We start from the raw sequence: 13,253 nt of genomic DNA, 5'->3' as shown, positions 1-13,253 counted from the left end.
ACGGAAGTGTTTGTCAGGCACGCGTTCATAAGGTGAGAATGGTGATGAGTGTCACTTGATCATCACATTCATCATGTTCTTGGGTGCGAATGAATATCTTAGAACAAGAATACGCATGAATTGAATAGAAAAACAGTAGTACTTTGCATTAATTCATGAGGAACAGCAGAGCTCCACACCTTAATCTATGGTGTGTAGAAACTCCACCGTGGAAAATACATAAGAACAAGGTCTAGGCATGGCCGTGAGGCCAGCCCCCATGGTCTAAGATAGCATAAGACTAATCAAAGATTCTTCGATCAAAATACAATAGTAAAAGGTCCTATTTATAGAGAACTAGTAGTCTAGGGTTTACAGAAATGAGTAAATGGCGTAGAAATCTACTTTCGGGGCCCACTTGGTGTTTGCTTGGGCTGAGCATTGAAGCATTTTCGTGCATAGGCTTCTCTTGGAGTTAAACGCCAGCTCTGGTTCCAGTTTGGGAGTTTAACTCCAATTCTGGTGCCAGTTTGGGCGTTTTACGCCAGAATTTTTATGCTGACTTGGAACGCTAGTTTGGGCCATCAAATCTCAAACAAAGTATAAACTATTATATATTTCTGGAAAGCTCAGGATGTCTACTTTCCAACGCAATTGAGAGTGCATCAATTGGGCTTCTGCATCTCCAGAAAATCTACTTCAAGTGTAGGGAGGTCAGAATCCAACAGCATCTGCAGTCCTTTTTCAGCCTCTGAATCAGATTTTTGCTCAAGTCCCTCAATTTTAGCCAGAAAATACCTGAAATCACAGAAAAACACACAAACTCATAGTAAAGTCCAGAAATATGATTTTTAAATAAAAACTAATAAAAATATAATAAAAACTAACTAAAACATACTAAAAACTATATAAAAATAGTGCCAAAAAGTGTATAAATTATCCGTTCATCAGGGGTAACCTGAAATAGATGGATTGGGCTTGAATGAAAGACCAAAACTTTAGAGTGGGGTGGTCTCCGACTTGCTTTATATCTGTGAGCCGCCGTCCGAGTTGCGTATGTGAAGATATGGGGGGTGGTACCTGCAAAGACACTCCGATGCCTAAGTCAGCAAAGGATGAAGCAGGTTTAGAGTGTATTGGACTTAGGTTTACCTGAGAATGTCAGGGTATTTATAGGTGATGATCCAATAACCACCGTTAGAGTAGTTCCACTTATGAAGGTGGATAACCGTCCCTTTATCTTAGGGTTTTTGACATATCTCTTCTAGAAGTGGGCGAGAAATTTTAGGGGGACAGTTACTTATTTGAATAAGTGTTATCTGCCAGCTTAGGTCGAACCGGGTAAGCGGTAAAAGCAACCTTTAGATTGGGCCTTTTTTAGCTTACTTAGGTCTTGACTATAGTATTAGATCAGAACATGAGCAGATAATGCTATTTTTTAAAAAGGAGATTTTAAATTCTGATCTTATTTTTTTATGAGATAATGAGACCTTTCCATCATCTATATCGTTAATCATGTTATCATTATCAAATAAAAATTTATTTATCTTTGCTCATTCAGACTAGATGATATCGTTTTGACGTCAAATTACAAGACATAACGAAAATCAATAAACACATAATAGCATTAAAGGAACACTAGGAGTATTCGTGTCATTATAGAGAAATTCTCCACATACAATCGTTTTTTTATACAAGTCTTTACAAGTGCATCTTTTTCTTCTTCTTGCACACATTCTTCTTCCTCTTCCTCTTCTTCTTCTTTTTCTTCTTTTCTTTCGTTTTTTGCCTTCTCTTTCTCCTTCTTCAACCATTACTGCACGTTTTCACTGCACCTTCTTCTTCTTCTTGCTGGCCGTTCTTCTTCCTCTTCCTCTTCTTCTTCTTCTTTTCTTTCGTTTCTTGCCTTCTCTTTCTCCTTCTTCAACCGTTACTGCACGTTTTCACTGCACCTTCTTCTTCTTCTTGCTGCACGTTCTTCTTCCTCTTCTTCTTCTTCTTCTTCTTCTTCTTCTTCTTCTTCTTCTTCTTCTTCTTCTTCTTCTTCTTCTTCTTTTCTTTTGTTTCTTACCTTCTCTTTCTCCTTCTTCATTTACGTGCTTTTCTCTCTGTTTTCTTTCTTCGTTATTCTCGATTTTCCATTGTTTTTTGACATCAAGCTCTGAAATCGTTTTTGAAGAAGAAGAAGCAGCAGAAGATGAGGAGGAGAAAGAGAAAGAGAAAGAGTTCTGAATTATGCATAAGGTATACTTCAACGAATTTTGGGTGTATTTCTTAAATCCTTTGGGTGTAGTTTTTGTAATCCTTTGGGTGTATTTCTGTAATCCTTTGCGTGTATTTCTATAATCGTTTGGGTGAATTCCTGTAACTGTTTGGGTGTATTTCTGTAATCCTTTGGGTGTATTTCTGTAATCGTTTGAGTGTATTTCTGTAATCGTTTGGGTGTATTTTTGAAGTTCCATTATCTTTAAATTTGGCAAGAAACTCGTTTTCATGGAGGAAGAAGAAGAAGAGTCGTTTATAATGCATGGTGAGTAGCGCGCTTTGGAAACAGGAAGTGGTTGAATAACGTGCGTTTATTTACTCTTGAATGTGGGAGTATAATGCGTATTTTTTGTTAGGCTTGTGCCAACTTATAAAACTTGTAAGCCAAAAAAAACTTATATGTGTATCAGGCCTCATCATTATAATGTTGTATTGTATATGTACTATACTTTGTACACTTGTTTAATTAATGTTGCAAGAACGATTGATTATGTGATTGTGTGAGTGTTAGACACATTATAATCTAGAATTCACTTCCGATTCAGTATAGTTTGTCAACCAGAGTAATTTGTTTTATGCTAAATTATTTTTAGATTGTAATTTATCGCTATGGTTGTTTAACTCGAGAGATATTTTTAAAATTATTTTTTAAATAATAAAACCCAATCAATATTGGTCAAACGGAAGAATATTATACTTTTTCGGCAAAGGATTCGATGGTCCCAGAACGTTTGGACCATTAAATGGTTTTATAATAAAATATATTTTTTTAAGTTTTTTAATAACTATTAAATAGTCCTTATTTAATTTTAATTATAAATTAATCCTTTATATATTATTTAATTATAAAATTTATTTTTTATTGTATAAATTATTTTTTTTATCATTTATCTATCATGTTTATTGAGAATAAAAAACTGAAACAATAATAAATTAGATCTTCCATTAATGATAATAAATATTTTACAATCTTAATCGATTATAATTTTATCATTGATCCAATTACATACGTATTGAGTTGGAAAAATCATTTTTGTTAAAAATTCAATCGATTGAATGCACAAACCAATCGATTGAAATTCAGGCTTCCCAAACTTCAATCGATTGAAATTGATACACAATCGATTGAATTTTGCAAGGCATATGAGATTTTTCTTATTCAATCGATTGGTCATATTACCCAATCGATTGAAATCATCAAAGCAATTTGGGTTTAGTTAATTCAATCGATTGGTTCTCTAACCCCCTCAGTAAATTATTATTTTCAAAAATCCCATTTTTAACTTTAATTTTCCAAATACGAGTTTTTTTATGCAAAGCAAGTTTGTCGCACTATAATTTTTATAGAGTTTGTCTAACCCCGACGAACTTCACTTCAAGTTCTAAAAAAAATGGCTAACTCAAGTTCTTAAACTTCACAATAGACAAGGACAACCATTATCATCGTCTCCAGAGTACATAGAGTACACAAGAATATTGGAAGAATAATAGGTTTTTTTTTAATTTATAATGAGAAAAAATCCTGGTTAAATATGTCTTATTCCCGTGTATCTGTATATTTCTGGAAACGATGATAATTGTTGCCGTTAATGTTGAAAAAGTCATGCTTGTTATCGGTATATTTTTGTGTACTCCTACGTACTAGACGATGATAATGGCTTAAAATTTTGAGTTTTGATGGTTTTGAAAAAAATTCGAGTGACATTCGCCGGGGTTAGACAAACTCTATAAAAAGATATAAAGTGCGGCTAACTCGCCCTAAATAAAAAAAAAATCGTATTTGAAAAATTAAAGTTGAAAAATGGAATTTTGGAAAATGATATTTTTTTAAATAATAAGTAAAAATGATTTTAGTATTATAGGAAGTGTACTGGAATTTTTTCATTGGTAAATTTTGAAGATGTCAGGTATATTTACGGACATTGAGATGGATGAATAATACTATGAGGACGATGACATTAACCAACAAAAAGAGCTAATATGTGACCAAGATATGATGGATAAATAATATTAATCTGAACAAGATTTTGGAGATGAATTTATTGAGGGAATAACAGAACCAATCGATTGAATTAACTAAAACAGATTGCTTTGATGATTTCAATCTATTGGTAATATGACCAATCGAGACTGAATTTCAATCGATTGGGTAGTATAAGCAATCGATTGAATTTTAAAAAACTAACATTTTAGTCATCGTTCAATCGATTGGGTAATATGACCAATCGATTGATTTTTGCGAAAACTATGCTGCCTTACAATTTTCAATCGATTGTTTTGTGATAACTTGTAGTCTAATCGATTGAGTTATGGGAAACCTGAAATTCAATCGATTGTTTTGATAATCCAATCGATTGATTTTCAAAGAAACACGATTTCACAGCCCTGGACGAACGTCACGGATCAAATATAAACTTTTAATCGATTGAAATGGCCAAAAAGTTTATTACGATTAATGGAAGATCTAATTCGTTATTGTTTTTTATTTTGATTGTTAATAAACATAATAGATGAATGATAAAATAATAATTTATAAAATAAAAATATTTTTTATAATTAAATAAAATATATGGGGTTAATTTGTAATTAAAATTAGAAAATGACTATTTAACAATTGTTAAAAAAAACTTAAAAAACATGTTTTGTTATAAGACCATTTAATGGTCCAAACATTTTGGGACCATCGAATCCAGTGCCTACTTTTTCGTGGTAAAGCTTATATCTTTGTCAAAATGAGTTGAATATTCAAATTCTTATAATAAGTTAAATAAAATAATTGATTCATATACTTTAAATTTTAAATGTGACTATGCATGATTAGATTTGAGAGTCTAATAATTAGTATATATGATAAATAAGATAATAGTCTAAGATTTCTAGTAATTTATTTCTTTAATAATTAATACTCTATAGTATATATATGTTATAACCTATAAAAAAATCAATCATGCTAAATGTATATTTTATCAACTATTAAAATCAACTATTAATATAGAATATACATTAAAATATAAAATATATATTAAAAATAAATTAAATTATACATATATTTATACATAAATACATAATAATTAATTTTAATAGCTAATATTAATATACAAATAACATTTTAAAAAAAAATATATACACTCGTCGAATTCTCTTAATGATTAATAAATTCATTACATGCAACTTCTAAAAGAGATTAGATAAATGTGTTCTTAAGTACCAATATCAATACAAATGTACGCTTCAACTGAAAACAGATAGTAAACATGAGCTCCTAGTAGGCTAAGGATTCGATGGTCCCATAATAAAATATATTTTTAAAATTTTTTTAACAACTGCTACATAGTCTTTTAACTAATTTTAATTACAAATTAACTCTATATATTTTTATTTAATTATAAAAACTGTTTTTTATTTTATAAATTATTATTTTATCAATCATTTATTATGTTTGTTAATAATCAAAAACAAAAACAATAACGAATTAGATCTTCCATTGATCGTAATAAAGCTTTTGGCCATTCGAATGGATTAAAAGTTTATATTTGATTCATGACGTTCGTGATGAACCATAAAATCGTGTTTCCTTGAAAACCAATCAATTGGATTATCAAAATAATCGATTGAATTATAACTCAATCGATTGGATTATAGTTTATCACAAAACAATCGATTGAAAATTGCAAGGTAGCATGGTTTTCGCATAAATCAATCGATTGGTCATATGACCCAATCGATTGAACGATGAATAAAAAGTGAATTTTTGTAATTCAATCGATTGTTTATAATCTCCAATCGATTGAATGCTTGAAAACAACCTGGGGTCTCACCAAAACAATCGATTGCTTTTGTTACTCAATCAATTGAATTTACCCAAACAATATGAATTTGCCAAATTCAATCGATTGGTTGTGTATGTGAATTCCATATCAATCGATTGGCATGAGAATTCAATCGATTAGAACGCGATGTATTACGCCTATTTCAATCTTGTTATCGTTTTTAGAAATTATCTTGTTATTCATCTATCTTATCTTTAAAATTCTATCTTCCTTTATTAAGGTTTTATTTTGATTTAGATACTCTAATCTAATCTTTTCCTTAATATTCAATCGAGCAATCATGCCACGACTGGTTGGTGAGACTCAGAGTGCCTTTATCAAAGGACGTAAGATTCATGACGGGGCCCTTATTGCTTGCGAAACTGTTCAATGGATGAAAGCGACAAAGAAGGAAGGGGTAATAATAAAGCTAGATTTCCAGAAAGCATATGATAAAGTCAGATGGAGCTTTGTGGATCTTGTGCTGCAAAAGATGGGGTTTGGCCAAAGGTGGAGGAATTGGATTATGGAGTGCGTAAGTACGAGCAGTATGTCAGTGTTGATAAATGGTTCGCCATCAAAGCCATTCAAGATGGAAAGAGGCTTGCGACAGGGGGATCCATTGTCTCCATTCCTATTTGTTCTGGTTGCTGAAGTCATGCATCGGATGTTCAGGGAGGCGGTGAGAAATGGGCGACTTTCGCCGTTATTGGTGGGTAGAGATCATGTCGAGCTGTCACATCTTCAGTTTGCGGATGATACTGTCCTGTTCTGTCCACCGGAAGAAGAAACCATAAAGAACTACAAGAGGATCTTGCGTTGCTTTGAGCTCATGTCAGGTCTGACTATTAATTTTGATAAGTCTAGCCTGATTCCTGTAAATTGTGACGGTCAGTGGATACAACGTATGTCTCGAGTGCTGGGCTGTAAGGTGGACTCCCTTCCGGTGAAATACTTGGGGATCCAGTTAGGAGCGAACCCGAGATTGGTGAAGACTTGGAAGCCCATTATAGACAAGGTGGAGCAGAAACTGAGCATGTGGAAGTCCAAGACCCTAAGTAAAGCTGGTAAGCTGGTACTGATTAAGTCTGTTTTGAATAGCCTGCCAGTCTATTATTTGAGTTTGTATAAGATGCCAAAGACTGTTGCCGAAAAACTGATCTCCCTACAGAGAAGGTTCCTATGGAGTAAGGAGGATGGTAGACTTGGTATGGCCATGGTTAGGTGGGAGGTGGTTCAGACCCCCAAAAAGTTCGGAGGGCTAGGTGTTGGTGATGCCATGGTGCGTAACACAGCCCTGCTCTTTAAGTGGTGGTGGCGGTTTTCGAGGGAGGATTGCCCCTTATGGAAGAAGGTAGTATGCTCATGTAACAACCTCAACCCCAAGGTGATGCTGTCATCTCAGGTGCTACCTACCCGAGGGGGGCCATGGAAGGATATATGCCAGTTACAGTTCAAGGATCAACGACTGAAACAGAAAATGATCAACGGACTGTCTATGGAGATTGGGGACGGAAGAGGAACTCGGTTCTGGGAGGATCTATGGTTACGTGGTGGGACCCTGAAAGATCTTTTTCCAAGGCTTTTCTCAGTTTCAAACCAAAGAGGATCCGTCATAGGGGATTGTGGGTTCTGGGACGGGTTAGAGTGGAGATGGAACTTCCAATGGAGGCGAGTGCTATTCCAATGGGAGTTGGACTTAGTCAACCAGTTGCATGAAACATTAAGACTGGTTAATTTAGTATATGGGAGGGAGGACAGAGTTGTGTGGAAATTTGATAAACAAGGTGTATTTTCTACTAACTCCTTTGTGCAGGCTATGCAGGTGGAAATGCTTCCAGAGGATATAGCGAGCTACAGCTTTACTAGGACAGTTTGGAAAGGTTTAGTCCCATCTAGAGTTGAATTGTTCATATGGTTTGTCCTGACTGGAAGGGTTAATACGAAGGAGAGGCTGAGTCGACTGGGAGTGATTAACCAGGAGGATACTGTCTGTGTGCTGTGTAATGAAAGTATTGAATCTGGATATCACTTATTTCTTGGTTGTGGATTCTCCTGGCAGGTGTGGTGTGCTTGGCTCTCTCTTGTTGAAAGACCTTGGTCGTGCCCGGGAACGCTAAAGGAGCATTTTCAAAGTTGGACTGAGTTATCAACTAGTAAACAGGAGCGCAAGAGGTGGATGGTATGTTTCTGTACCATTATCTGGAACGTTTGGTTGGAAAGGAATAGACGGATTTTTCAGAATAAAGGAAAAGGGGTTAAAGAGATCATCTACCAGTCCTCCATACACTACAAGGAGTGGATAGGTGTGGATCCCTACTGTTGTTGATGGCAATGCCGAAGATGACAGCGGGGATTATTTAGTATTTTTATAACGTACTCCTTTTTATAATTGTGTCTGGTTGTTATTCTATGCTCCACTTGTTGTGTTGAGCTTTTCCTTTCAAAAAAAAAAAACATTATAAATTGGTGAATAATCCATCACCAATTATTCAATCCCACCATTGAAATAGTGTATTATTCTCTTTGATTATAAAAAATTTCATTGTTTTTCTTTTAAACATCCATCTACTCAATATCCATTTTTTTTTCATTTTTTATCCGTCTATTTAATATCCACTATTTGTTCATCGTTAATTGACAATCACCGTTGCAGCAATCAGCAAAGGTCCAATAATTTTTTTTCATTGTAGTGTTCAGAAAACAATCTATCGTTTTGATTACAAAATCGAGGTCAGTGAATAGAATCTCTAATTTTGCAATTATTCGTTTCGATACTTTATTCATAAAATTAATTGTGTAATGAAAAAATATTTTTTTATTTTTTATTAATTCACAGACATTGAGAAATACTAAAAAAATAAATAGATGTTATTATTTTTTATTATTAATTAGCTAGCAATCAGGGACGGACCTAGAGGGGACGAGTAGTGGCCTGGACTCCCCAAAATTTTAAGAAACTATACTTATATATAAGATTTATATTTAAAAAATAAAAAAATATTATGTAATTTAATAGTTTTATATGTATTATTTTTCACTATGTAATAGATCTATGTCTTAATTGTTTAATTCACTAATATTTTTACCTAACTAATTTAATATCATACCCTCAAGTCTTTGTACCTTTCAAATTAGTTTTTATATAATAATTTTTATATTTATTTTTTTAAAAAAAATCATTTGTTTTTTTATATTAATATATTTAACATTCATATTTTTATATTAATAATAACTTAAGTAGTTATATTTTGGTAATCATATTATGTACTGTAGATATTATTTTCTTGTAAAAAATATTAATTCTTCTTCTAAATTTACATTGGTAAAAGAAAAATTTTATAAAGATATCGTATATCTTATATTCTATAAGGGTACCATGTCTTTCAAATAATTAATAATTTATAATTTATTTTCAAATTTTTTAAAACTTTTGAAAGAATGAATTTTAATTAATAAGATATGGGATAATTTTTAGCAAATCTCGTTATAAATTATATGGTATTTTATAAATTTATAATGTACAATTGATATTGTTATATTTTATTTATGTAATTATCATATTAAAAATAAAATTGTGGAAAAAAATTATAATTATATGTATCTTAATAAATCTGTTAAAAAACTAACTCCAATAACTATTTGTTAATTATTTTATAGATTAAAAAAATTATATAAAAATTGGCACCTCCATATTAAAATCTCTGGATCCGTCCCTGCTAGCAATATTAGAATCTATCTATTTTATGTAATGTTATAAGACGGAGTGTACTGATTTTTTTTTAATTGGACATTTTTAAGATGTCAGGTATATTTACGGACACTGAGATGAATGTGCAATACCAGGAGGACGATGACTTTAACCAACAAGAAGAGCTAGTAAGTGACCAAGATATGATGGATGAACAGAATGAATTCGAACAAGATTTCGGAGATGAATTTACTGAGGGAGCGTATTTTTCTGAATCTGATCAGTCAGAAGATATCCTTGAAGCTGCTTATGCGGTTGACTCCGTGCAAGACATTACAACTTTAAAATTTAGTGAAAAAGAACTGGATGTGAAGCTCGAATGGATGTTAAATTTGTACCAGAAACTGGAAGGTGGCATATCTTTTATTTCTCTTACGAACACAACCATGATCTGTTGGATACACAATTCAGTGCTATGTTGCCTACCCACAGAAAAATGTCAGAGGCAGATATTATGCAAATGATGAACATGCTAAAGTCAGGGATTAGCACTTCACAGATATTTGGTCTACTAGCTAGTCAAGCAGGCGGGTATGAATTTGTTGGCTATGGTCCCAGAGATATGTACAATGAGATTGCTCGGCAAAGGCGTCAAATTCCTAGTGATGTAGCACGAGTGTTGAAGAAGTTGGAGGCTATGCGGTTGAAGGATCCACAATTATATTTCAAGGCATGTCATGATTCAAGAGGTTTGTTACGTAACTTGTTCTGGTTTGATGGGATTAGCCAACTAGACTACCGACTCTTCGGGGATGTTATTGCTTTTGATGCTACGTACAAGAAGAACAAGTATAGTTGTCCATTAGTCATATTCAGCGGGGTTAACCACCACAACCAAACAATTGTTTTTGCTGCTGCGTTAATTGTGGACGAAACTACTGATACATATATTTGGCTCCTGCGTCAGCTCATGTTTGCAATGAAGGGCAAGACCCCGACCTCAATAATAACTGATGGGCCATGGCGATTAGGAATGTAGTAAGAGATGTATTTCCCGAAGTCAGACATAGATTATGCGCTTGGCACCTTATTCGAAATGCAACTAGCAATGTTGAAAATCCATCGTTTACATCTAAATTCAGAAAAATCATGTTGGGAGACTACGAGATTCCCGTGTTTAAGCGTAACTGGGTTCAGCTTATTGAATAATTTGGCCTTGAGGATAAGCCGTGGGTGATCAACATGTACGAAGCGAAGCATATGTGGGCTACTGCATATATAAGAGGAAAATTCTTTGCTGGCTTTAGAACTACCTCAAGATGTGAAGGTTTACACTCAGTTGTGGCAAGGTATGTGGGGTCGCGGTATGATTTGAAAAGTTTTGTAGAGCATTTTCAAAGGTGTGTTGCACACTTGCGCTTTAAAGAATTTAATGCTGATTATGAATCTACACGTGGGGTGTCCGTCATGCAGACTTGTATAGAGCTGCTAGAGAGATATGCTGCTGAGTTATACACTCATGAGATATTTCTTTTCTTTCAGCCATTTTTCTCTAGAGCTGGATCAATGCGGGTGCTAAACATAGAGAATAACGATGATTGCATAAAGTACATTATGTGTAAGCATGGGAGGCCCGATTTTATGTGGACCGTTGATTTTTGTCAAGAAAAAATGATCTTCATGTGTACCTGTTTAAGAATGGAGTCATTTGGAATTCCCTGTGAACATATTGTGAAAGTTCTGGTTGACAGAGACATTTGTGAGATTCTCCGGTCATTAGTATTGGATAGATGGACAAAAAAGGTTAAATCAGCACTCAATGATCCAAGTGGGTTCACTAGGGATGCTGTTGTTATTAGTCGTCAAAGTGCCTTGATGAAATTTTCTAAACAATTGGCTGTTGTTACTGCTAAAGTACCAGAGAGATATGAAGAGACACGTGACCTAATTATGGGATTGTACTCATCTTACAAGGCTGCAGACGAAGGCACTAATCAACCTCAGTCAGGTGTAGCTAAAAGTAGCAATCCGTATGTGCATCAAAGCGGTGTAGGCTCAGGACAACCATTTAGGAAAAAGCTGCAACATTGTAGTGTTTGTCAAATGGAAGGACATAAGAAGACAACATGTCCTTGGCAAAAGGACATTGACAACAACGTTATTGAAGATGAAGCTAATGGTTCGGATGATGGCGACATATATCCAGAACCGACGGCTGAGTTAGATAGTGATAGTTAGCCACCTCCATATACTTAATATTTTTGCGGAATGAATCAGTTCCATATTTGTATTTATTTATTTTTTTGCACTATATTAATGAAATTGTATATATTCTTCCAATAGTCGTGCGTATGCTTTTTAGATGAAATAATTGTCAACTAAAGATCGGTTTGCGAAAAGGGTAAAAAAATCGGTCAAATCGGCAATGTAAATGGTCTGGTCCAGTATTTAAAACCGTTGAAAACTGTTAAATCGGCCGGTTTGACCGGACCGTGATATCCGATCGGTTCTTAAAAAGGACGCCGGTTTGATTAAAAACAACACCAAACGCGTAACACGTCAACCCCCCTTCCCCTAACTCCCTCCCCCCTTCGTTCCTCATTCAGAATCAGAATCAGAAAAGCAAATCTTCAAAGTCTGTAAATTAGGGTTCTACCGGCGCCGTCTGTTGTTGTCGGCACCTCCGCGGCCTCTTCCTTCCCTCTGACTAAAAGTAATTTAAATACGAAAAAAAAGTGTTATCACTTAAACTTTTTTTTTTCACCATGTCTCTCATTGACTAGGGGTGTTCAAAACCGATCCAGACCGAACAAAACCGACTAATCGAATAAAAAAAACCGAAAACCGAACAAAACCGAAAAAATTATGTTTTGCTATTTTTTGCGGTTCGGTTCGATTTTCGGTTTTGCCACTAAAAACTTGAACCGAACCGAACCGGTCAAATAGAAAACCCAAAAAAACTATTAGACCATTACCCCACCCCACCCCCATCACTCATCAGATAACCTAATCCCCTAACATTCCTGACTCCTAACCTAGCGCAGCCACACTCTCACATAAGCCCCATTACCACAGCCCCTCCCAACGCCTCGCAGCCCCTCCTAATTCCGCCGAACCAGCGCCTCCTAGCTCCTCCCATCAGCGCCTCCCAGCTCCTCCCATCAGCGCCTCCCAGGAGCGCTGGACCAGCCACCCAGCAACGACATTCAGCCTCTCCTAGCAGCACGAACCAGCAAACCCAACGCCTCCCAGCATCGCCGGACCAGCCACCCAAAAGCGACGTTCAACCCCTCCCATTAGCGCAAACCGGTGAACCCAGCCACTCCCAGCCACCCAGTAGCGACGTTCAGGGATTAATTTGAATGATTTCTGTTCTATAAGCAGTGTATTATTGTTCAAATTTTCGGTAATTGTTAATAATTTTATTTTGTTTGAATTTCTACTTTTGTTTGAATAATTTATGTTCTAACTTCTACGTTTAGTGTATTTTTGTTTGTATTTCTAGTAAT

General features: G+C 34.7%; 1 protein-coding gene across 1 annotated transcript; it reads left to right on the top strand.

Moving 5' to 3' along the window:
* Positions 1-10,986: 10,986 nt before the first annotated feature.
* LOC112733174 (protein FAR1-RELATED SEQUENCE 9-like) lies at positions 10,987-11,982 on the top strand. Its single transcript, XM_025782044.1, has one exon. The coding sequence runs from the start codon at positions 10,987-10,989 to the stop codon at positions 11,980-11,982; it is 996 nt and encodes a 331-aa protein (XP_025637829.1).
* Positions 11,983-13,253: the final 1,271 nt, after the last annotated feature.

Source organism: Arachis hypogaea, chromosome 13, assembly GCF_003086295.3.
Source record: "Arachis hypogaea cultivar Tifrunner chromosome 13, arahy.Tifrunner.gnm2.J5K5, whole genome shotgun sequence".
NCBI lineage: Eukaryota > Viridiplantae > Streptophyta > Magnoliopsida > Fabales > Fabaceae > Arachis > Arachis hypogaea.
Note: the sequence above shows the minus strand (reverse complement) of the source record. Positions and strands in the feature narration are given on the sequence as shown.

Excerpts from the sequence above, each read along its gene's own strand:
- LOC112733174 (XM_025782044.1), top strand. The coding sequence starts at position 10,987 with ATGTACGAAGCGAAGCATATGTGGGCTACTGCATATATAAGAGGAAAA.